The 20,649-nt window shown below is 58.6% G+C and overlaps 2 protein-coding genes across 2 annotated transcripts in view; one reads left to right on the forward strand and one right to left on the reverse strand.

The window, feature by feature from the left end:
• Positions 1 to 14,130, forward strand: part of CDH23 (cadherin related 23) — a 72,714-nt gene extending 58,584 nt beyond the window's left edge. Inside the window, exons 40-68 of the mRNA XM_088524936.1 lie at positions 1,036 to 1,169; positions 1,344 to 1,553; positions 1,845 to 1,952; positions 2,584 to 2,686; positions 3,349 to 3,474; positions 3,569 to 3,772; positions 3,849 to 4,307; positions 5,221 to 5,337; positions 5,580 to 5,804; positions 6,101 to 6,270; positions 6,503 to 6,640; positions 6,925 to 7,044; positions 7,590 to 7,767; positions 8,068 to 8,279; positions 8,846 to 9,040; positions 9,284 to 9,394; positions 9,546 to 9,675; positions 9,944 to 10,207; positions 10,449 to 10,610; positions 11,043 to 11,299; positions 11,586 to 11,683; positions 11,820 to 11,940; positions 12,056 to 12,135; positions 12,254 to 12,294; positions 12,485 to 12,545; positions 12,657 to 12,786; positions 13,077 to 13,199; positions 13,363 to 13,476; positions 13,796 to 14,130. Of these exons, the coding sequence (XP_088381062.1) occupies positions 1,036 to 1,169; positions 1,344 to 1,553; positions 1,845 to 1,952; positions 2,584 to 2,686; positions 3,349 to 3,474; positions 3,569 to 3,772; positions 3,849 to 4,307; positions 5,221 to 5,337; positions 5,580 to 5,804; positions 6,101 to 6,270; positions 6,503 to 6,640; positions 6,925 to 7,044; positions 7,590 to 7,767; positions 8,068 to 8,279; positions 8,846 to 9,040; positions 9,284 to 9,394; positions 9,546 to 9,675; positions 9,944 to 10,207; positions 10,449 to 10,610; positions 11,043 to 11,299; positions 11,586 to 11,683; positions 11,820 to 11,940; positions 12,056 to 12,135; positions 12,254 to 12,294; positions 12,485 to 12,545; positions 12,657 to 12,786; positions 13,077 to 13,199; positions 13,363 to 13,476; positions 13,796 to 14,119 (4,715 nt within the window). The 3' untranslated portion in view covers positions 14,120 to 14,130. The remainder of the gene's footprint in view (positions 1 to 1,035; positions 1,170 to 1,343; positions 1,554 to 1,844; positions 1,953 to 2,583; positions 2,687 to 3,348; positions 3,475 to 3,568; positions 3,773 to 3,848; positions 4,308 to 5,220; positions 5,338 to 5,579; positions 5,805 to 6,100; positions 6,271 to 6,502; positions 6,641 to 6,924; positions 7,045 to 7,589; positions 7,768 to 8,067; positions 8,280 to 8,845; positions 9,041 to 9,283; positions 9,395 to 9,545; positions 9,676 to 9,943; positions 10,208 to 10,448; positions 10,611 to 11,042; positions 11,300 to 11,585; positions 11,684 to 11,819; positions 11,941 to 12,055; positions 12,136 to 12,253; positions 12,295 to 12,484; positions 12,546 to 12,656; positions 12,787 to 13,076; positions 13,200 to 13,362; positions 13,477 to 13,795) is intronic.
• A 1,132-nt stretch (positions 14,131 to 15,262) lies between these two features.
• On the reverse strand, positions 15,263 to 20,031 carry LOC104576252 (prosaposin). The gene is made up of 12 exons (XM_088524945.1): positions 19,971 to 20,031; positions 17,636 to 17,745; positions 17,446 to 17,520; positions 17,240 to 17,365; positions 16,871 to 17,155; positions 16,739 to 16,795; positions 16,453 to 16,560; positions 16,254 to 16,340; positions 15,755 to 16,111; positions 15,600 to 15,680; positions 15,388 to 15,513; positions 15,263 to 15,298 (listed from the first exon to the last, which is right to left on the reverse strand). The coding sequence occupies exons 1-12, from the start codon at positions 20,029 to 20,031 to the stop codon at positions 15,263 to 15,265; spliced, it is 1,509 nt and encodes a 502-aa protein (XP_088381071.1).
• Between the last annotated feature and the right edge of the window lie 618 nt (positions 20,032 to 20,649).

Here is a 20,649-nt window from a genome sequence, read left to right on the forward strand (position 1 = left end):
CCTTCTCTTGGCCATATGAACCACCGTGCATCACCACTCCGTGGTGACGCTGCCCCAGCCTCTCGTTGAGGGCGCCCATGGGTACCCGAGATGCTTCTCCCCAATCCCACGTGCCCCAGCAGCTGGGCGCAGCACCGTGCACCCACACACTGCCCTGGCACGGTGAGAGTGGCAGCAGGGCAGAGCCACCACGGGTTACCTCCCGTGTGCCGCAGCACAGGCTGCCATTGGGCAGGGAAGGGGGTGGGTGGCAGCGGCTGAGGGGTGCTGGCGGAAGCGTTGCAGAAGAGCCGTCCTCCCAGCCCAGTGCTCCTGCCAGTTCAGGCTTTCAACACCAGGAAATCCTGTTTTGAGCAACAGGAAACTTTAACCCGTGAGTGGCCGGCAAGAGGGGCTTGCACAAGGAACCACAGCCCTGGGCGGGGGGAATCTGTTTAAAAACAAAGGCAATAAAATAAAGGAAAAAAAAAAAAGGCAGAAAGAGAAACCAAGAAAGGCAAGTGCGTGGCCGGGTGCAGCGAGGGACCGCACGTCTCTGCAGCTCCGGGCCAAGCCTGCAACCCACGGTGCTCTGGAGCAGATGGAGAGGCAGCGCTGGGCATCCCTTGCGTGCTGCATCTGCCAGGACGGGGCACAGCTGTCCTTCAGCAGACGGGGGCTGTCTCGGCTCCGGTGACTCCAGCCAAGGGTTTCTGGCTGCTGGAGCCCTGTCCTGTCTACCAGCTGCCCCGGGCTGCAGAGCCCCAACAGCCTGGATGCGGCCCCTTGGCTTGCCATGCAGCCCGGGCAATTCCCAGGGCCCAGGAGGTGCTGGCAAGGCTGTTGTCCCAACATCTCTTGGGCTGGTCAACCAAACAACCCTATGCCCGCTGGTACTCATTGGAAGATCAGCTCTTGGGTCCAGTAAGGCTTTGAAGTGGCCCAAGGCCACAAGCTCAGGACCATGGCAGTGGCCGTGGTCTCTTGCTCTAGGCAGGCACCCCATGGAGTGGGCCTGGTGACAGCCCTCTCCGCCTGTTCTCTGCGCTCCGCCAGGGGAGTTTGTGATCTCGCCCGTGGAAGGGGAGCTGCGGGTGCGGAAGGATGCCGAGCTGGACCGCGAGAACATCCCCTTCTACAACCTCACCATTGCCGCCCGCGACAGGGGGATGCCGCCGCTCAGCTCCACGGTGAGCTCCCCCCGGGGCAGGGACACCGCTGGGACCTGTTCTCCGTCTCCTCCCCACGCCTTGGTGCCTCCTCTCCCTTATCCTCCCCTCCTTGAGCTCTTACATGCGAAAAACACGGGAGGGCTGGGCCTCAACGTTTCATGCCAGGTGCCAGATTGCCTCTCTCCTCTCCAGATGATGGTGGGCGTGCGTGTGCTGGACATCAACGATAATGACCCCGTGCTCCTCAACCTCCCCATGAACCTCACCCTCAGCGAGAATGCCCCCGTCTCCAGCTTCGTCACCCACATCCTCGCCCGGGATGCAGACCAGGGGCCCAACGCTCTCCTGACCTTCGACATCACCTCCGGCAACGCGGAGAAGGCCTTTTACATCAACAGCACCGTATGTCAGCTGGGGGTTAGGGCTCTCCCGCACACCAGAGGCTGGGCAAGCGCGGAGGTGGATGGTGGTCACAGTGCCCAGGCACAGCACCCATCTTCACCCGCATGTGCACATGTTTTGCATGCTGCCTTGCATACAAGAAGCCCCCAGGTGCTGGCCTAGTGTGGCTTTGCCTAGTCTGGGTGGAAATGGGGCACAAGGAACAAGGAGGAAGGCAGGGCACCAGCAAGACAGCTAGGAGGAAGCACACCTCCCTTCCATTTAATGCATCTCCTCCTTTTCTCTTGACAGACTGGCATCATCTATGTGAACCGCCCCTTGGACAGGGAGCGGGTGGCCGAATACAGGCTCACCATCACAGTGAAGGACAACCCCGAGAACATGCGCAATGCCAGGCGGGTAATTACGGACGTGCTGGGGCTTCCCGGTGGAGCAGGAAGATGGAGGCAGAGCGGGTGGGAGAAGAGGCTCCTGCCAAGGCCACAAACAGATGGTGTGTTTTGTTGGACCACCTTCTAGCTGCGAGACCTGGAGCCAAGCAGGGAGCAGTGGGCAGGCAGCAAGGTGGCCATACCACGGGTGCCAGGCAGCTCCCATGACTTGGAGACTGGCAGCTAGAGATCCTGCTAGCAGGAGCAGTCTGCAGCTCCCTCCAGGGAAAATTCCGAGCGGGGTCTCTGCTAGCTGCCCTGGCGCTTCTGGTGCTCTGCATGGTGCCAGGGGCACAGACAGAGCTGAAGGCAGTAGCTATGGCATTGTGGAAGGCAGGTTGGAGTTGAGCAGAGAGTTAGGTGGCTACACGGATATTGTACTATCCTTTGGCCCTGTGTCACCCTTTGGGGTGTGGACCAGGATGGGAATTCCAGTCATAAGGTTAGGAGCCACACAGCTCCTCCAGGGACCTCTTGGGAGTGGAACGCTGTGTGTAAGGGGCTCCAGGAGTTTGATGTGATAGAGGTAGGATGTTAGCTGAGGAGAGGACATCGCAGTCATTGCCCTCTTGTCCTTGTTTTTCTTCACACACCTTCAGGATTTTGACCTGCTGGTCATTTCAATAGCAGATGAGAATGATAACCACCCCCTCTTCACTCAGAGCTCCTACCAGGCCAAGGTGATGGAGAATTCACCCCCAGGTAGGTCTCTCCTTGCTCCCTTACGTGGCTCTGGCCTCTTGGGGTCAGGGGAGAGTAGGTGTCATACAAGCCCTGCTAGAGGAGGGCTGAGCCAACTTTACCGTTGAGCGATGAAGCATGGCAGGTCATTTGGAAGGGCTGCAACCAAGGAGAGGTCCTGCCAGCTGCCAGGGTGCCTTAGCCACAGAGCTAGGAATAGGCCTCCTTTCTTTCCCCTCGTGCCTCTTGAGTTGCTGCCTGCTTGAAGCCCACCAATAGGTTGGTTTCCAGCGTCAGAGGCTGGTAGCTACAAACAGACTTGGGGTATCTCCAAAAGACCACGTTGGACCCCAGACACGCAGAGGTTTCTCAGCACGGTCTTCGTGCACACGTGCGCGTGTCTGAGGGAACCCAGGAGCATGCCGCAGAACCGGGGGCAGCCTGTCTGACAGATGTGTCTGTTTGCTTTTAGCTGGACGCTACGCCTCCTCCACCTGGGCCTCGCGAGTCAGTCCGCCAAGGCTGCAGCAGCCACCTGTGCTGCCTCATGCCCATGAGGCCTCACTCTGTTTGCCTCCTCCATCCATCCATTGCTGTCCCTCATGTGTCACCAAGGCGGGAGTGGGGTGCGGGGGGCTGCACAGGGGTGACCTCCCCTTGCTCACCCTTGTCATCCTGTCCAGGGACCCCCATCACGGTGCTCAACGGGCCCATCCTGGCTCTGGACAGTGATGAGGGAAGCAACGCCGTGGTGACCTACCAGCTCCTGGAGGCATCTCCAGACTTGTTCGTTATCAACAACAGGACAGGTGACGTGAGCCCAACCCAGAGCTGTAGGGCAGCCGTGTCAGCACTACAGGGCACATGGCGGGGTCTGTCACCTGGTGTCTCCATCTCATCCAGGTGCAGTTTTGGTAAAGCCTGGCAGGGTGATAGACCATGAGGCCTTCCCAAGCCCTCATCTGGACTTTACTCTGGTGGCCAGTGACGTGGGAGGGCTGAACAGCACAGCAAGCCTCCAGGTGACCATCCTGGATGAAAACGACAACCGCCCCGTGTTCCACCCAAAGTCCATGACTGCACGGCTGCGGGAGAACAGCCCTCCAGGTCAGGAGAGGGTCAGGAGGGGTCCCACCATGCATACTGGGCAGCCCCATATAGAGTTCTGTGTCCCCTTCTCTAGGTTTTTCCATCCTCAGGGTGATGGCAACAGATGCAGACAGTGGCCTCAACAAGCAGCTGGACTACCGTATCGAGGGCGGGGGGCAGGACAGGTTTGTGATCGACGCTGCCTCAGGGGTGATCCATGTGGCCAACCACACGATCGACAGGGAAGAGCGGGACGCCTACCGGCTCACGGTGGTGGCCGTGGACCAAGGCACGCCGGCGCTCTCGGGTACGGCCACCGTCCTCCTCTTCATCGACGACATCAATGACTGCCGGCCCGAGTTCATCAACCCTGTCCAGACAGTCAGCGTGCCCGAGTCGGCCGCCCCAGGCACAGTGGTGGCTGAGGTGACTGCCATTGACAGAGACCTCAACGCCCGCCTGGAGTACTACCTCCTGGAGATTGTGGCCCGCGATGACACGGATGCACCGGTGCCCGACCAGCAAGGAGCGTTCACAGTGGATTTCAGGACAGGTAGGAGGGCAGGAGAGGCGGCACAGGCAGCGCGGCTCTTTCTCCCCTCTTCTGCTCCTCCACTGCTCTGCCTAGAGGTAGGTGTCCAAGACACGCAGAGGGGAGGCAATGCTCCATGCTCCGCTCCTCCGGTGCCTCTTGCTTGTGCTGCTTTGTTTTCTCTCTCCTGTGCCTAGCAGTGCTGCTGGCTACCTGACTTTACTAACACTTTCCTTTCCGGACTGCCAGGTTTGTCTCTGTGTCCATGCACGTGCTGCCCATGTCTCTTGTCGCGCTCCGTCTGTGGTGTCTCCACCATCTCACTCATGCCCATCCCATTGCCTCCGCTCCCGGCTGCCCTCCCTGGGCGCCTGCCGGGTGTGCGGCGGCTCTGCAGCCTTCGCTGACCGAGTGCGGGCCCCTCCGGCGCACCTTGCCGGGGCGGCCTGCCAGGGTAAGTGGGACCATGGGGTCTCAGGGAGAGGAGAATGAGCCGTCCTCCCGTGTCCCAGGCTGCTCTGCGGATGCACCTGCTCCAGAGCCCACATGTTTTGCAAGGATAGTGCTGATTTGGGCAAGAGAAACTCCCCTGTCTGCATGGGCATGACTCCTAAAAGAAAGACCTCAAGGACCTGAGCTCCCGTGGACGGCATCACTAAAGAGATTACCAGGAATAGCTCCCAAGTCCGATCTCCCTGGCCGAGGCAGTGCGAGACCCGAACAACTGGGCAAAGAGGTGCAGGCAGGAAGGCAGGAGACAGGAGGCAAAGAAATCCAACACACAGCCCTTAGCTGCCAGTGGTGTCTCCCGTTGAGCACTGGGGAGAGATGGGAGAGCAAGCGCAGTCCCCGGCTGGTGCAGGCCTGTCTGCCTTGGATCCCTGGCAGGATGTGCAGGTACCGCTGGTAACCCAAATCCTTTTGGGATTCCCAGGAGCTGTGAAGATCAAAACCCCCCTCAACCGGGAGCTAGTGGCCACCTACGAGGTCACCATCTCTGTGCATGACAACGCCAGCGAGGTCCTTGACCACTCAGTCAGCGTGCCCAATGGTAAGCGTGGTCTCGTGCTCCAGAGCACATGCAGGACAGGGGTGGGTCTGGAGTAAGTGAAACTCTCATGCCAGCAGCTCAGGACCCAAGGACTTTGCTGAATCTTGCAACATTTCATGAAGAACCAGCTCCTGATCAACAGGAGCTTCTTGTTTTCATCTTTACAACACTCTTCTCCCTCTCTTCCTTCCCTCCCCTCTCATTCTCCCTTGTCCTCTTCCTCTGGTGTCCACCTTGCACAGCCAAGCTGACCATCAATGTCTTGGATGTCAATGACAACACACCCCGCTTCCGCCCATTTGGGGCCACCTATTTCACTGAGAAGATCCTGGAGGGAGCCACACAGGGCACTACGCTAATCTCCATCTCAGCGGTGGACCCAGACAAAGGAGCCAACGGGCAGATCACCTATGAGCTGTTGGATCTCTCCCCAGAAGGCTATGCCTGCCTTGAAGACCAGTCAGCAGGTTGGTGAGCTGGGAAAGGTACAAGTCCCCCAAGACCCATCAAACAGGGGAAAGGGGACAGTTTGACTGTGGCCTCTTGACACAGCCCAATGTGAAGAGGCTTAAGAGGGCCAAGCTGTATCAATGGCTAGGGAATTTTTTTACCTCATCTCTCTCCTGTGTCCTGGCCGAAGAGATTCTTTTTATTGCCTCCGTCCAACAAGGCCATCGCAGCAATCAAGCCATGTCTTGTGCAGTGATAACTGCAGAGGGGATCTGGAGCAGGTTTCTGATATCAGGTATCTGCCATCCTCTAGGGAAGGTCATAGCCAACAGGACAGTGGACTATGAGGAAGTGCAGTGGCTGAACTTCACTATCCGAGCTTCAGACAATGGCTCTCCCCGCAGATCTGCTGAGATCCCCGTGTACCTGCAGATAGTGGACATCAATGACAACAATCCCATTTTCAGCCAGCCGTCCTACCAGGTAAGCTGGGCTTACCACACAGAGTTGGGCAGCACCTGACAGGACAGAATAGGCCAAGAACTGGATGCTCTTAGAGGTGCTGGGTGCCTCTTCCCTCTGTATGTGCTTAAACCGTCTGAAATAGATGGTCAGCCCGATGATGCTCATGCTTTCATTGAAGGTGAATTAGCTCCTTTCCCCCACTAAAACAGCAAGTGGTGAAGCAACCTGTCTTGTCTCCTCTTGCTTGCAGAAAGCTGTCTTTGAGGACGTCCCCTTGGGTACGGTCATCCTGAGGGTCAAGGCCACAGATGCAGATTCCGGGCATTTTGCTCTCATCCAGTACAGTCTGGGGGATGGAGAGGGCAAGTTTGGGATAAATCCTAACACGGTAAGAAACCAATAGAGGCTGTAAAAGAGGGGAAAACGGAGAGGGGAGACTGGGGTGGTCCCCAGCAGCCACGGTTGAGTGAGGCATAGGACTGGCTCCAAATTTAGTACAAACCAGTGCTGTTAGGCTGCACACAGCCTTATTGTGGGTGCTGGGGATCAGGATGAGGCTCTTCGCCCGAGCAAGGGGGTGAGAAAGCCTTGCCCCCATGCCTCGCAGGCTGTCCCCTCTCAAGTAGCAGATCTGCCAGGCAAGAACCACCTGAAGGTTTCTGTGTGCTACAGGGTGATATCTACATCCTATCTGCCCTGGACCGGGAGAAGAAGGATCACTACACACTGACTGCTGTGGCCAGGGACAACCCCGGGGACATCTCTAGCAACCGTCGAGAGAACTCTGTGCAGGTGGGGTCTCCTCTTCTCACTGCCTCTCGTGCAGTAGTATCCAACCCTGGCTGCAAGAAGATGTCAAAGCTCTTGCTTTTCTCCCCAGCAGATTTGGTATAGAGGGGAATTAGCCAGGAGGAAAACCAGATGGCCCCAAAAAGCAGAGGCCATTGGGTGAATGCTGCAGAGAAGTGGCCTGGAGGAAAGGGGCCATATGGGCACTGCCTGACCTGCTCCAGTGCCGAGCCCCTCCAGCACCTCCCGGCTTGGTTCAGGTGGCTGGCTTTGCACAGCAGAGACTGAGCCCTCCAGGGAGCGGGACAGAGGGCCAGGGGGATGCTATTGTGCTCCGGCCAGCTGCAGAGTGAATGGGCCTCCACCCTGGGCCACTGCTGTTCCCATTGTCGGAGACAGGAATTCGATCAGCAGAGGGAAACAAATAGCAGGAAGGGCACTGCGGACCTACAGCAGAGGCATGCTGTGCTGTCCGGGTCACAGCAGGGCTACAGTTGCCTGCACAGCCATCTCAAGTAGCCCACCAAGCTGTGTCTTGAACGTTTAAGGTGCTGATCACAGTCCTGGACATCAATGACTTCAGGCCCCAGTTCAGCAAGAGCCAATTCAGCACCAGTGTCTATGAGAACGAGCCGGCAGGGACGTCTGTGATCACCATGAGTGCAACAGACCTGGACGAGGGAGACAACGGGGTGGTGACCTACAGCATCGAAGGCCCAGGAGTAGGTAGGCACTGGCAGTGAAGGCAGCGGTGGGGGGGTGGTCCTCCATGGCAGTGGGAAGGGTTAGGAAGAGGAATTGGAGGAGGTGTTTGGGCCAGGTCACAGTTCCTGTGTTCTTCTGTGGTTAGATGTAGGCCCTGGAGCAGCTGCTTTCAGTATCATTCTGCAGTTTCCAGTTCCTCATGGCATGACATGTCACGACCTTGCCTACCTTCACGCCACAACCAGGCCTTGACTTTTGTCCAGGTCTCGTTATCTACCTGTCAAGTGTCCTGAACCAGAGGTGTGTTTATTTTGTCCTCAGAGGCCTTCAAGATCAACAAAGACTCTGGGCTCATCATGTCTCGGCGGCGTTTGCAATCCTACGAGAGGTTCAATCTCACCGTGGTGGCCACGGACAAAGGGAGACCCCCTCTCTGGGGAACCACCATGCTCCACATTGAAGTCATTGACATTAATGACAACCGTCCCGTGTTTGTCCGCCCACCCAATGGCACCATCCTGCACATTAAGGAGGTAAGCCCAGAGATGGGGTTGCTGTCTGGGGCCAGGGAGGTTGACAAAATCCTTCTCTGTGTGCGCCTGAGCCCCAACAGTGAATACGGATTCACAGGGCAGCTTTGGGGAACAGAAACGCCAGCAGCACACAAAAATAAGGAAACAGTTGGTCGCTGGGTGCTGAGTTAGTTTATTTATAAATGAGGACTGAAATGCTGACATTTAAGACAGTTTCTCCTTTCTGGGAAGCCATGCTTAGCTCAGGCCAATCCAAAACACGCACACGATGCACTTGCCCAACCAAAGGAAATTGTAACTCCCCATTTCCCATTTGGGACCATGGGTGTGGGCTGTGTAGCTCCCACCTTGGATCTGAGGGGCAACCATGACCACCAGAAGGCAAGTGAGCAGTGAGACCACAGAGCCTGGCGTGGAGCTGCTGGTGGGGGCATGCAAGCGGTGTATCATGATGCTGACCTGTGCACCCAGGGGTGCCATGTAGGGCAGCCTGGTGCGATGGGGTTTGGAGCATCCAGCCTGGGTGCCACGCCATCCCTCATCCTGGACTGCTTGTGTGCCAACAGGAAATCCCGTTGCGGTCCAACGTGTACGAGGTCTATGCCACAGACAAAGATGAGGGCCTAAATGGTGCAGTCCTATACAACCTCCTGAAAACGGGTGCGGGAAACAAAGACTGGGAGTATTTCAGCATCGACTCCGTCAGCGGGCTCATCCAGACGGCAATGAGGCTGGACCGGGAGAAGCAGGCAGTGTACAACGTAAGCAGGGTGGGAGTGAGCCCACCCTAGGGAAAACTTCACCCTAGCAATTTAACAAGAACCAAAGTGCCTCAGGTCAACTGTTTTCTGGAGGAGTTGGTAGCCCCTCTACCAATTCCCTGCTAAAGTCCCCAAAACACTGCTGTGTCCTGCCACCAGCCCAGTCCCTTTCTCAGCACTGTTTCCCCACCCCATCTGCTCATGTGGCCTTGCGCAAGGCAGCTGTTTCGCCTCTCTCTGCAGCTGATCATCGTGGCCTGCGACCAGGGCCAACCAGCTTATGAGACCATGCAGCCCCTCCAGGTTGCGCTCGATGACATCGATGACAACGAGCCTCTCTTCCTCCGGCCGCCTGTAAGGCCCTGGGCCACCACGAGGGCTGGGGGTGTCTAAGGGAGCAAGAGCAGCACCAGGAGGGAAGAGGCACTGGAGGGTGGTTTGCACGTGCCGTGGTTTGCTCACCTGTGGTAACCCTCCCTCTCCTTATCCTGGGGCTTCCTGGCAGAGGGACAGCCCCCAGTACCAGGCACTCTCTGTCCCTGAGCACTCACGGCCTGGCACGGTGGTGGGGAACGTCACAGGAGCGGTGGATGCAGATGAGGGCTCCAATGCCATCGTCTACTACTTCATAGCAGGTAAGATGGAGTGCATGGCTCCGCTTTGCAAAGGAGGGAGCTTAGTGACTTTGAGGAGGACCAAGATTGCTGCCCTCAGCCACTGTCCCTTGTGCATCTCTCCTTCTGCCTGTCGATCCTGCCCCTGCCAGCCTTCAGCCTCCTCCTGCACATCCCTCACCAACGTTTTGTGTTGCTCGTGTCAGCTGTGAGCTGGATTTCTGTCATGATATCAGAACTCCTCATCCAAAAGACAACAACTAACCTGGCTCCCATTTCTGCATCCTAGCCGGGAACCAGGAGAGCAATTTCCAACTGAGCCGGGAGGGGAAGTTGCAAGTGCTGCGAGACCTGGATCGGGAGAAGGAGCCGTACTACTCTCTCATCGTCAAAGCGTCCAGCCAGAGGAACTGGACACCACCCAGGAGCCACCGGGCAGGCAGGGCCCAGGCCTGGGACCTCAGCACAGACCTGACACTTCAGGAGGTGCGGATCTTCCTGGAGGACATCAACGACCAGGCGCCACAGTTCACCAAGTCGGAGTACACAGCGGGTAAGGGGTGCCAGAGTGCACCCAGGGCACGTGCTCTGGTGTTGAGCACCCAGAGCAGGTGATGCTCCGGGGAGAAGTCTCCTTTTCTCCAAGGAGGCTCTTGGAGAAAGGGGTATGGAAATGGTCAGATGAGAAGAGCCAAGCCCATGGTCAATGTGTTAGTGGTGGCTTTGAGGAAGAGTGATTCCTCCAGCAGTCTCCCTGCGTGGCTCCAGCTCTCGTTTCCTTCTCTCCCTCAAAGGGGTTGCCACAGATGCCAAAGTGGGTTCAGAGCTCATCAGAGTCGTAGCTGTGGACGCCGATGTGGGAAATAACAGCCTGGTGTTGTACAATATCCTGGGGATCCGCTACATCAAGCAGCACTCCAATGACTCTGAGGAGGTGGCCAATATCTTCAGCATCGGTACATGTGCCAGAGGAGCCATGGCCAGAGGTGTCCTCATGGCCAAGGCCACCAGGCAGCATGGCCAACTACCCTTACTTGCATCTCTTCCACTTGCCCACAAGACAGGCTCTGGCTTTGCATGAGGAAATTTGAAGGGGCTGCAGTAGGTCATCCACCAGGACCTGTTTTTCCATAGGCCATACTCCAAAGGACACATAGAGCGGTCCACCACATCCTTTCCTCTTTAGGTTTTGCTTTAGGGCCCTTTACTGGGAGTAAGAGAGCATGGTCCCCCTATCAAAGCACCAGGAGAAGCAGCAAAAGGCTCATGGTGCTAGGCTTGTGGTCCAGGCCCTTGCAGTGCCCCCCCACCCCTTTGCCTGGCCCAGTCACAAAGATAGCCAAGACCCTTCTCTATGTAATCCTGGCTTGTTCTCCTCCTTCCCCCAGGCACCCTTGATGGAATCCTGCGGACCTTTGATCTGTTCACAGCCTACAATCCCGGGTACTTTGTGGTGGACATCATGGCTTCTGACCTTGTGGGCCACAATGACACGGCCATCGTGGGGATTTATATCCTGCGAGACGATCAGCGGGTCAAGATTATCATCAATGAGATTCCCGACAAGGTCAGGCAGTTTGAGGAGGAGTTTATCAGCCTGCTCTCCAACATCACAGGTGCCATCGTCAACACGGATGATGTGCAGGTAACCACCTTCACCCACCGCTTCAGTGGGACTCTGTCCTAAGGGGATACCCTGACACAGAAACCCAGGCAGAAAGTTTACACCGTCACCACTTCCAGAAGAGGGGTGGGAACCGGGTTGCAGAAGAGCTTATCAAAAACATGGTAGCCTGATGGAAGATACCTCGGCTGGAGGTCTTTAATGGAAGGGGCGCAGCCCTGAGGGTCTCTTGTTCTGCAAGCCTGCCTTGGGTCATGCTCAGGAGATGCCCTGAGCCTGTGCTGCAGGCCTCGTTGTCTCTCCTCAGTTCCATGTTGACAAGAAAGGTCGGGTAAACTTCGCGCAGACAGAACTGCTGATCCACGTGGTGAACAGGGAAACCAATCGGATTCTGGACGTGGAACGGTGCGTTGCCCGGCCCTTCATCCGGCTTGCCACTGCTCAGGCCTGTATAGTACCCAGGGAATGTCATCAAGCTTGACATGCCTGAGCAAGGTGAGGGGGGGTCTCCCGTCAGCTGCTGTATCCCTCCTCTTCCCAGAGTAATCCAGATGATCGATGAGAACAAGGAGCAGCTGAGGAACCTCTTCAGGAACTATAACGTGCTGGATGTGCAGCCCGCCATCACTGCTCGGGCTCCGGACGACCTTTCGGCTCTGCAGGTAACAGGCCTCCCCATGACGTGGAGAAGATTTTTTTCCAGCTAATGTCATGCATGTGCCCGGAGTTGGGTGCTGGTTGAGTCCCAGATGTTGCCGATCCCTCTGTCTCTTCCAGATGGCAATTATCGTGCTGGCCGTTCTCCTCTTCCTGGCTGCCATGCTCTTCATCCTCATGAACTGGTACTACCGAACAGTGTGAGTTGCCATAACAGTATGACCTCTCCTTGCTGTGCTGCTGTCTGAACAGGCATTGGTGTGCACGACTGGTGCAAGTCTCTCTGCCTCTCTCCTCTGATGTGTCTTTATTTTTCAGGCACAAAAGAAAATTAAAAGCAATAGTGGCAGGCTCGACAGGTGAGCCACACTGGGGTTCTTCCGCTGAAAAGCAGAGCAAGGTGTAGCTGGAGCATGCGCTCACCTCTGGGGAGGTCCTGCATGCCAGAGCGTGGGTACTGGTGCTGGGGAGAAGCCTCAGTGATGGGTGGGCATGCAGCTGTGCCCCTAGCCATGCAGAAGCACAGCCCCTACCTCTGCCTCTCTGCAGGGAATCGGGGCTTCATGGACATCATGGATATGCCAAACACCAACAAATACTCCTTTGACGGGTGAGTTCTACCCCTTCCCAGGGTCAGGTCACATCAGGGGCTCATGTGCAGGGGCCGCTGGCTTTTTTCGGCCCTTGCCTTGCGTTAATGCCTGTGTTTCCTCCTGGGCAGGGCAAACCCGGTGTGGCTGGACCCCTTCTGCAGGAACATGGAGCTGGCGGCGCAGGCAGAGCACGAGGATGACCTGCCTGAGAACCTGAGTGAAATCACCGACCTGTGGAACAGCCCGGCCAGAACCCACGTGAGACGTGGCACTGGCCTGCTCCTCAGCAACCCACGCAGCTCCCAGTCAGCTGGTGGAGTCCAGGGTGGTGGGAATTGTCCTCTGTCATGGTGCTTGGGTTCAGCATTGCAGACATGCCAGTCTCTGGACTTGCTGAGGGGTGATCGAGCTCCTCCTGCAAGGGGTGGCGATGAGAACTGAGGTTACCTAGGGCAAGGATTGGTGGGAAGGTGACAGAGACCCCGGTGCTGCTGTCATGCTAAGGCTCCTGCTCCCGTGCTGTGTTCAGGTGCCCTCTCGTCTCGCAGGGCACCTTCGGCAGAGAGCCGTCCGCGGCCAAGCCCGAGGACGACCGCTACCTCCGGGCCGCCATCCAGGAGTACGACAACATCGCCAAGCTGGGGCAGATAATGCGCGAGGGGCCCATCAAGGTGAGCGGGGTCGCAGCGGGGGTGCTGCCCAGAGCTCCCACGGGCTTCTAGGGCAGCGGAGAGTGACTTCTTTCCTCCAAGAAGTGCCAGGAAGGGGCCAGGTTCTTCTGTGGCGGACGGAAGGTGCTCCTGTGGTAACAGTCCTCTCTTCCGGTTCGCCCAGGGCTCGCTGTTGAAGGTGGTCCTGGATGATTACATGCGCTTGAAAAAGCTCTTTGCCCAGCGGATGGTGCATAAGGCCACCGCCAGTCTGGGGGACCGCTCCTCGGTCACGGAGGTAGACGGGGTGTGTGGGGCGTGGGGACGTGTGTGCCGTGCCCTCTGGGATGCCGTGCCTCCTCCTGGCTGTTGCAGGCTCCAACCGAGCGCATCCTCCTGGCCTCTCTGAACATCTCCCTCACCCTTGGTGTTCCCACCATTGGCCCCGTGGGGGATCCATGGTCAGAAACGTCTCAGCGCAGGGTTGGACCCGTGCGTCCTCCACTCAGCTGGAGATGCTCACAGTTCTTGAGCCAACTAGGCCACTTTGTGACTGCTTCCAAAGAGGAGGCTCCCGGCTCTGCCACCGGTGGTGATCCTTGCTCATCCTCTTGCAGCTGATCCAGAAGGAGCTGGATGAGGAAGAGGAGCCAAGCTCTGGGCAGGGCAGCCTGCGCTTCCGCCACAAGCAACCCGTGGAGCTCAAGGGACCCGACGGCATTCACGTGGTGCACGGCAGCACGGGCACGCTGCTCCCCGCCGACCTCAACAGCCTGCCCGAGGACGACCAGAAAGGCCTGGGCCGCTCCCTGGAGACCCTGGCCGCCGACTGTGGTGGCTACAGCGACCACAACGCCCGCACCGAGTCGGCCAAGTCCACCCCGCTGCACAAGATGCGCGAGGTGATCGTGGAGAGCCCGCTGGAGATCACGGAGCTATGACCGGCGGTGCCCGCACAGCAGCGGGAGCGGAGGTCCGCCCGGCACCGGGCAGGAGATCTTGCCGGCTCCGGCCACTGGGCGTTAGCTCGGCTCTAGGAAAGGGCTCTCAGGACCGGGTTGCGTGTCATTTACTCGCGTGTCGTTTAAATCATGGAACCATTAAATTTTTTTTATTTTTCTTATAAAAGAAGAAAAAAGAAAAGATTTTTTTTCCAAAAAAAAAAAAGAAAAAGGAAAAAAAAAAAAAGCAAAGGAGGGGCAAGTGTTCAGAGGCCGACTGTGCCCAAAGCAGCCCGGTGGCACCAAGGTCCCCCCACCCCAAGATGCATGCCGGGGCCCGGGGGCTCCGCTTGGCCTTTCTGTGTGTCGTCACCCTTCCCGAAAGGAGAGCCTCCCCCCAAAAAAAAAACAAAAAAAAGGACATTTTTTTTTCTTCCATTTTGCTGGCTTTACCAAAACATAGCGTGACGTCAAGACAAGAAGGCAACGGCGGCAAGAGACTGGCAGTACCTGGGCTTTCCCACGTCAAGTGTTCGTGTGTATCTCCCTGTCCCCCTCATCCCTTGCCCCCGGGGCCGGCTCGCTTCCGCCCAAACCCCGCGGCGACCCCCGGGACCGGGCTGTTACGGGAATCCCAAATACACTATCTATGACTTTGGTTAAGCTCTCTGTCATCCTTGGGGTGGGGGGGACCGTGCATGCCCTGTGTGCCCTACGCCAGGTTAAGCAGTCGGCGCCGGTCCGGCTCTTAAACAGCAAAAAGAAAGAAAAATCTCCTTTTATTTTTATTAGCCCCCTCAAAAAAAATCAAACAAAAAACCTATATATCTCTATCTATTTAAGCATATATATGCCTGTGTCTCCAATAATGCACCTAACATGACAGTGGAATGAAGGCACCATGGCCTCTTTTTTTTAATATATATATTTATATACATACAGACACACACACACACACACACACACACACACACACATATACATATATATGTTTTTAACTCTTACTCAGCTTATCTCCTCCATCCATTTTTCTCCCCTCTCCCCCCAAAAAAGTGAGCGTGCTGCAAAAGTCATGCTAAGGCGAGCGCTGCGGGCACGGCAGGTCCGCTGTGCTTGCCCTTGGTGGCCTCCTGGGGGCAGCTCCTAGCCCCACACGTGCTGCTCGCAATGCTCGAGGGCCTGCGGAGGTGTGGGCAGAGATGGTGTGAGCAGCGGGGACCAGGGGTGGGTACCTACATGCACGGGCCGGTGGCCCCCCGGGTGCTTACATTGCAGGCAGCGGCAGTGACAATGCTCTGGCACCAGTATTCAGGGCCCTGGGCGCAGGGGGTGGAGTCCCCATTCTCTTCCTCCTCATCCTCCTCCTCCTCGGGCGAGTCGCAGGCTCGCAGTTTCTATGTCATGGTGGAGAGACAAGAGGAATCAGAAACGGAACCTTGGCTAGAAGTGACGGGGGCAGGTGGAAAGCGGGGACACTCACGGTGCAGACGAAGTTGGGGTCCATCATCTGGACCAGGAGCCGCACGGCCTCTGGCTCGTACTGCATGACGAGCGCCTCGCACTGCAGGGACACCGTGAGCAGCGCCGCGGTGCCATGTAGGGACACAGCTGGTCTGGGGCTGGGGACATGCGTACCTTGCCTGTGAGCGGTGGGGGAAGCAGCTCGCAGCCCTTGTCCAGCATGTCGCTCAGCTCGGCCAGCGTCTCGTTCTTGAGCAGCTCGTTGTCGAAGTAGGTGATGACGATCTGGCACACGTTGCAGAAGGCGCCCGCCGAGAGCCGCTCCAGCGCCTCAGCCATCCCCCGACCCTCCGTACCTGTGGGGGCCTTGGGACAGCAGCGCAGCAGGGTGCAGATGGCCTGCGGGTCGGTGGCCTCCAGCAGCATGATGACCACGGCTTTGCCGTAGGAGTCCACGAAGTCCTTGCACTGGCCGATGACGCTGTGGGGCAGCAGGTAGCACACCTTCTCGATGTCGTTGACCAGTTGCTCCTGTAGAAGTGGGGACAGCGCCTTGCCACTGGCCACCCTGGGGTCCCCAGCATCACGCCATGGCTTTAGCAAGCAGCCCATGAGCCACGCACCCAACAACCCAAGCATGGCCACGGTGCCGTTGGTGGCCGTGCTGACCCACCTCAGTCACGTTGTTCTCCAGGAGGCTCTCGGCTGTCTTCACGGCAAACTGGCACACCTCGCAGAGTGGCGTGCTGCCCTCTGACCCCTGCCATGTTCAAGCCATGGGCAAACATGGAACCACGCAGTGCCACAGTCTGCCCAAGAACAGCCTGGGCTTCCCGATGGCTCAGGAAGGCACCGGGCCACCCCCCGCTTACCGCGTGGCGCTGGCGGGCGCCCAGCACGCGCAGCACGGCCTCGGCGAGCGGCGGCAGCGTTGGCGGTGGGGCGCAGGCACCCGCCAGCGCACACAGCGCCCGTGGATCCTGCGGGGAGGGAGAGGCAGGGCTAGGAGGCTCCGCCAGCTCGCAACAGCGCCCACAGCGCGGCCCCGGCCTCGCTAACCTCCCTCTGCTGCCGGGAGGGATCATTACCACCCACTCGGGGCTCTTTTCATAGAGCTATATTGAAAGAAGGGGAGCGAGGTGCGGCGCTGCCGCTTACCACATGCTGCAGCAGGTGTATAGCTACCTCTCCGTACACCTCCACGTAGCGCCGGCACTGCCAGGAGGAGACAACGCTCAGCACCCGCGTCGCCCACAGAAGCGCAGGTCACATCCCACCGCAACTCCTTACCTCGGGGGCCAGCAGGGGCCCGAGGCTGTCACAGTGGCCGCGCAGGTGGGCAGCGAGGTCCCCGGTGCCTACATCCAGCTCGGCCTGCAGGGCAGCCACCAGCCGGGCACAGGCCCCGCACAGCTGTCCCGGCTCCTCCGCGCTCGCCATGAACGGGGTCGTTGGCCACACGAAGTCCTCAGAGGGCGCCCGCGGCGCCGCCGCCGCCTCAAATATGAGGGCGCCGTCGGAGTGCTGCCGCGGCTGGCACAGTTTGATGGTCCCGCACACCACCTTGGGGTTCGACTGCAGGCGGGCGAGCGGCACCATGAGGACGCCAGCCCGCGCCGTGGCACCCATGTGGGCCCCACCACCTGCCCCGGCGCTCACCAGCACTTGCTTGCCCAGCTGCGTGAGCACCAGGATGCCTGTGTCCACCATCTTCTTGCAGCGCGTGGACCAGTCCTGGAAGGGCAGGCGCTGGCAGCCCTTCTCCAGGAAGGCCCGGAGCTTGTCCTAGGAGGCGAGGCGAGAGGGTGGGCTCGAGGCCAGGTGCCACCACGACCACCACGTGCAGCCCCAGGGCCAGCACCCACCTCAGTGCAGTTGTCCTGCAGGATTTTCCCCACCACGGAGACCACCACCTGGCACAGGTGGCACGGGACACCCTTCTGCGGGGAGAGCGGGACATGTGGGGCACGAGTACACCCCCGCCATCCCCTCAGCAGCACATGATGCTGGGGACATGTCACCCCCCTGCCCCGCGGGCACCCCGCTGTTTACCACCAGAGCTGGGTCCCCCGGCCAGCACTGCTCCAGCACTCCGCACCTCGTCGCTGTGTGCGCATCCCGGCACCAATCCTGCGGCCTCTCGCCACATGCCGGCCTTCCGGACGCTGCGGGCAGAGCACACCAGGGTCACACAGAGCCCGCATCTACCCTGCTAGGTTGATTTATTTTTAATTTTAAAAAACAGGAAGAAAATAATAATAATAATAAAAGTCGCCCCTTCCCAGTAGAAATCCCTGCGCCACCGGAGCCGGGCGGCTTGCGACACGCGCGGGCTGTGGGCACAAGACTCGGCAGCGTACACCAACCCTCTGAGTCACCCGGCGCTTGAGCAACGCCCTTCTCCCGCCGCAGCGGGTGCCGCACGGTGGCCCTGGCCTCGTCCCATTGCCACCATCGTTGTCCTGTTTGGGGATCATCTTTCCAGTAGCCGGATGGGGTTTCATTCCTAGCAAGGCTGATGCGCACCCACCCCATGCCTTGACCCGGCCTCGCCACCGCTCTTAATGATGCTCTTCCTACGTGCGGTGCCAGATCGTGCTGAGTGTGGCGGCCCATGCGCCCCGGCATCTGTGGCCCCGCTCCAGCGAGCGGGGCCGGCTCGGTGCCCGCAGCAGGGCCGTGAGTCACGACGGCGTCCCACGGCGCAGCGTCCCACACGCCCTGCCGTCAGCCCCGCTCGCCATGGGACTGGGGCCGTGGCACCGGCATCAGGACGAACTGGAATAGCGAGCGGCAGCATCCAGGGAGGGAAAACCCGGAGGCAGGGAAGGGCGTTTCACCCGGCTCAACCCTGCTCGGCGGCACTGGGGCTCAGCGCTTGGCATCTCGCTTTGCTCGTGGCGAGGAGAGCAAAGGGAGCAGCAGGAGCGCCCGGCCGGGCGGGCGGCTCCCGCCCTGCCGCCTGCCTTGTGCAAGCCCGCGTTGCCCCATCCGCTCGGTTTCGAGGTGGCCAAAGCAGCTCCGCGCCGAGAAAAAACTGCAGCAAGTTTTTTAAAAAAACGCAGCTGTCACATGAGCGGTTTGTGCTGAGATGCCCCAAAACCTGCGCGGGCAAATGAAGGTTTCCTGCAGGGCGCAGTTCTCTCCTAGGCATCTCTATCACCAACTGCTCACTGCAAGCTTTGCTCCTCGCTGGGTTGCTCAATGACCGCATCTGGTGGCCAGCACCCATTCTTGCTTTACCTATGCTTTTTTATGCTGTGAAGTGCGTTTTCCCGGTGCCTTTTAAGAGATTCAGCTACAGCTGGGTGTGCTACTGCCTAGACCTGATGCAGGAGAACACATCCTGGGTCAAAGCCTGCCCAGACACATCCTACACGCTGCCCTGCAGAGACACGGGAACAGGGACACCCCTGCGCTTGAGGGGCCAGCTGGCCCGCGGGACGGACGTGCCAAGCATGGGCCAACGTTCCTGATCTTCCTGTTGCTGGCTGGGCCCTTCTACCTCCCTCTTCCTCTCCAGGGAACACGCCCTCGCTCACGACTCTTCTACCACCAAACCAGCAGCACTAGGGCCATGGGATGCAAAGGGCCTTTTACCATTTAAAGGGTGTTTGAGAGAGCTTCTTTCTCCTTATTTCCCCCTCGACTGTGAGGTTGCATGGATTCTCCCCAGGGAGAACCACCCCATTATTTCCTGGGGCCTGAACCAGGCTCCTCTCAAGCCACTTCCCATGGAGGGGATGAGGATAAGCCCGGGTTTAGCTTCGCTGCACTGATGGGAAGAGATACGGAGGGGCGGTGAGGCACAAGCAGTCGTCAGACAGGATTTGCTGTTAAACTCTCCCTCCCCAGTGCTGAGGAACCCAGGCACAAGGCCTGTTCGTCCCCCTCTAAAGGAGCCGACAGGGCAGCTTTAGCTTCCTCTCTTGCACAGGGATGAGCAGGATTTCTCCCTGCTCCCCTGTATACGGCTAGGTCCCTGTACAGGGGGGAAGCAGACACATCAACCCTCTTACACCGCAGTACTGAGATGCCCCATAAGTTTATTCCCGCTTCCCTCTCCCATCCCCTACAGAAAGTCATTGCTGGCCCAAACACTTGCTCTCCAGTGACAGAAGGAAGCAAAACAGCATTTACCCTCAGGATTACCTTTAAGGGCAGAAACTGCAACGCTCCCTTCCAGCTGGACAACCTCTAACGCACAAGCCTTGCCTAACTTTCCTCTGGCCCAACTTTCAAAATCCTGAGGGGGCAAGAAAGCAATGCTACTCCATTTAAGCATTTCTGACCTTTCAAGAGGCAATGGATCCATCTAAGAAGAATTTCTAATGTCTTGGAGGGTTTGGAGCAGTTTCTTGCACTCTCCTACCCCCACGCCTGACCTTACCTTGGTCAGCCCCCAAGCAGAGAGCAAGGATCAAGACCAAGCCCCTCCATTTGCTCTCCATGCTGTTCCTCCGCTAGTCCTCAGCAGCTGGCTCCGCTCCGGCGCTTCTCCCAGACTGAGGAATTGCAGAGCAGCCGGGAGGAGCAGTGGGAGCGGACGCCCACGCGCAGCGCTCACCACACCCCTCTCCTGAAGCCCTGATTACGAGTCGCACCGAGCGAGCACAGGGAGGGAGCCCAACAGGTGCTGCCAGGGCAGCCCAAAGAGCCGCCTCCGCCTCAGGAGGCTCCCCCAGCCCAGCAGGCCCAAGTGAGTTCCCTGCATGAAGCCAACATCCAGGCACCACCACGCACCCCATCTCCTTCATTTTTGGGAGCAAGGGCAGTGCAGAGCAGTTTGGTTTAGAGCACACGCTCTGCTGTCACATTCAGGGAGGGCCTGGGCCCTTGCTTGGAAGCGCAAAGAAGGGTATCCCAGAGCCACCGCAAAGCCAAGTTCCGCAAAAACGCAAAGTCAGCAGCGAGGCCTCTCAGCGGGAACGCCCTGGGGCAGGCACGGGGCCCTTGCGACACGCAGCGCTTGCATCACCTCAGCCATCGCTCACATCCAGCCCCGCTCCCTTCCCCGCGGAACCTCCGGCGTGGGAGCCGTGGGAGCAGCTGGAGTGGATAGGGAGCCC

This window comes from Tinamus guttatus, unplaced genomic scaffold, assembly GCF_059628265.1.
Source record: "Tinamus guttatus ecotype Peru unplaced genomic scaffold, ASM5962826v1 Tinamus_guttatus_pri_ptg000023l, whole genome shotgun sequence".
Lineage (NCBI taxonomy): Eukaryota > Metazoa > Chordata > Aves > Tinamiformes > Tinamidae > Tinamus > Tinamus guttatus.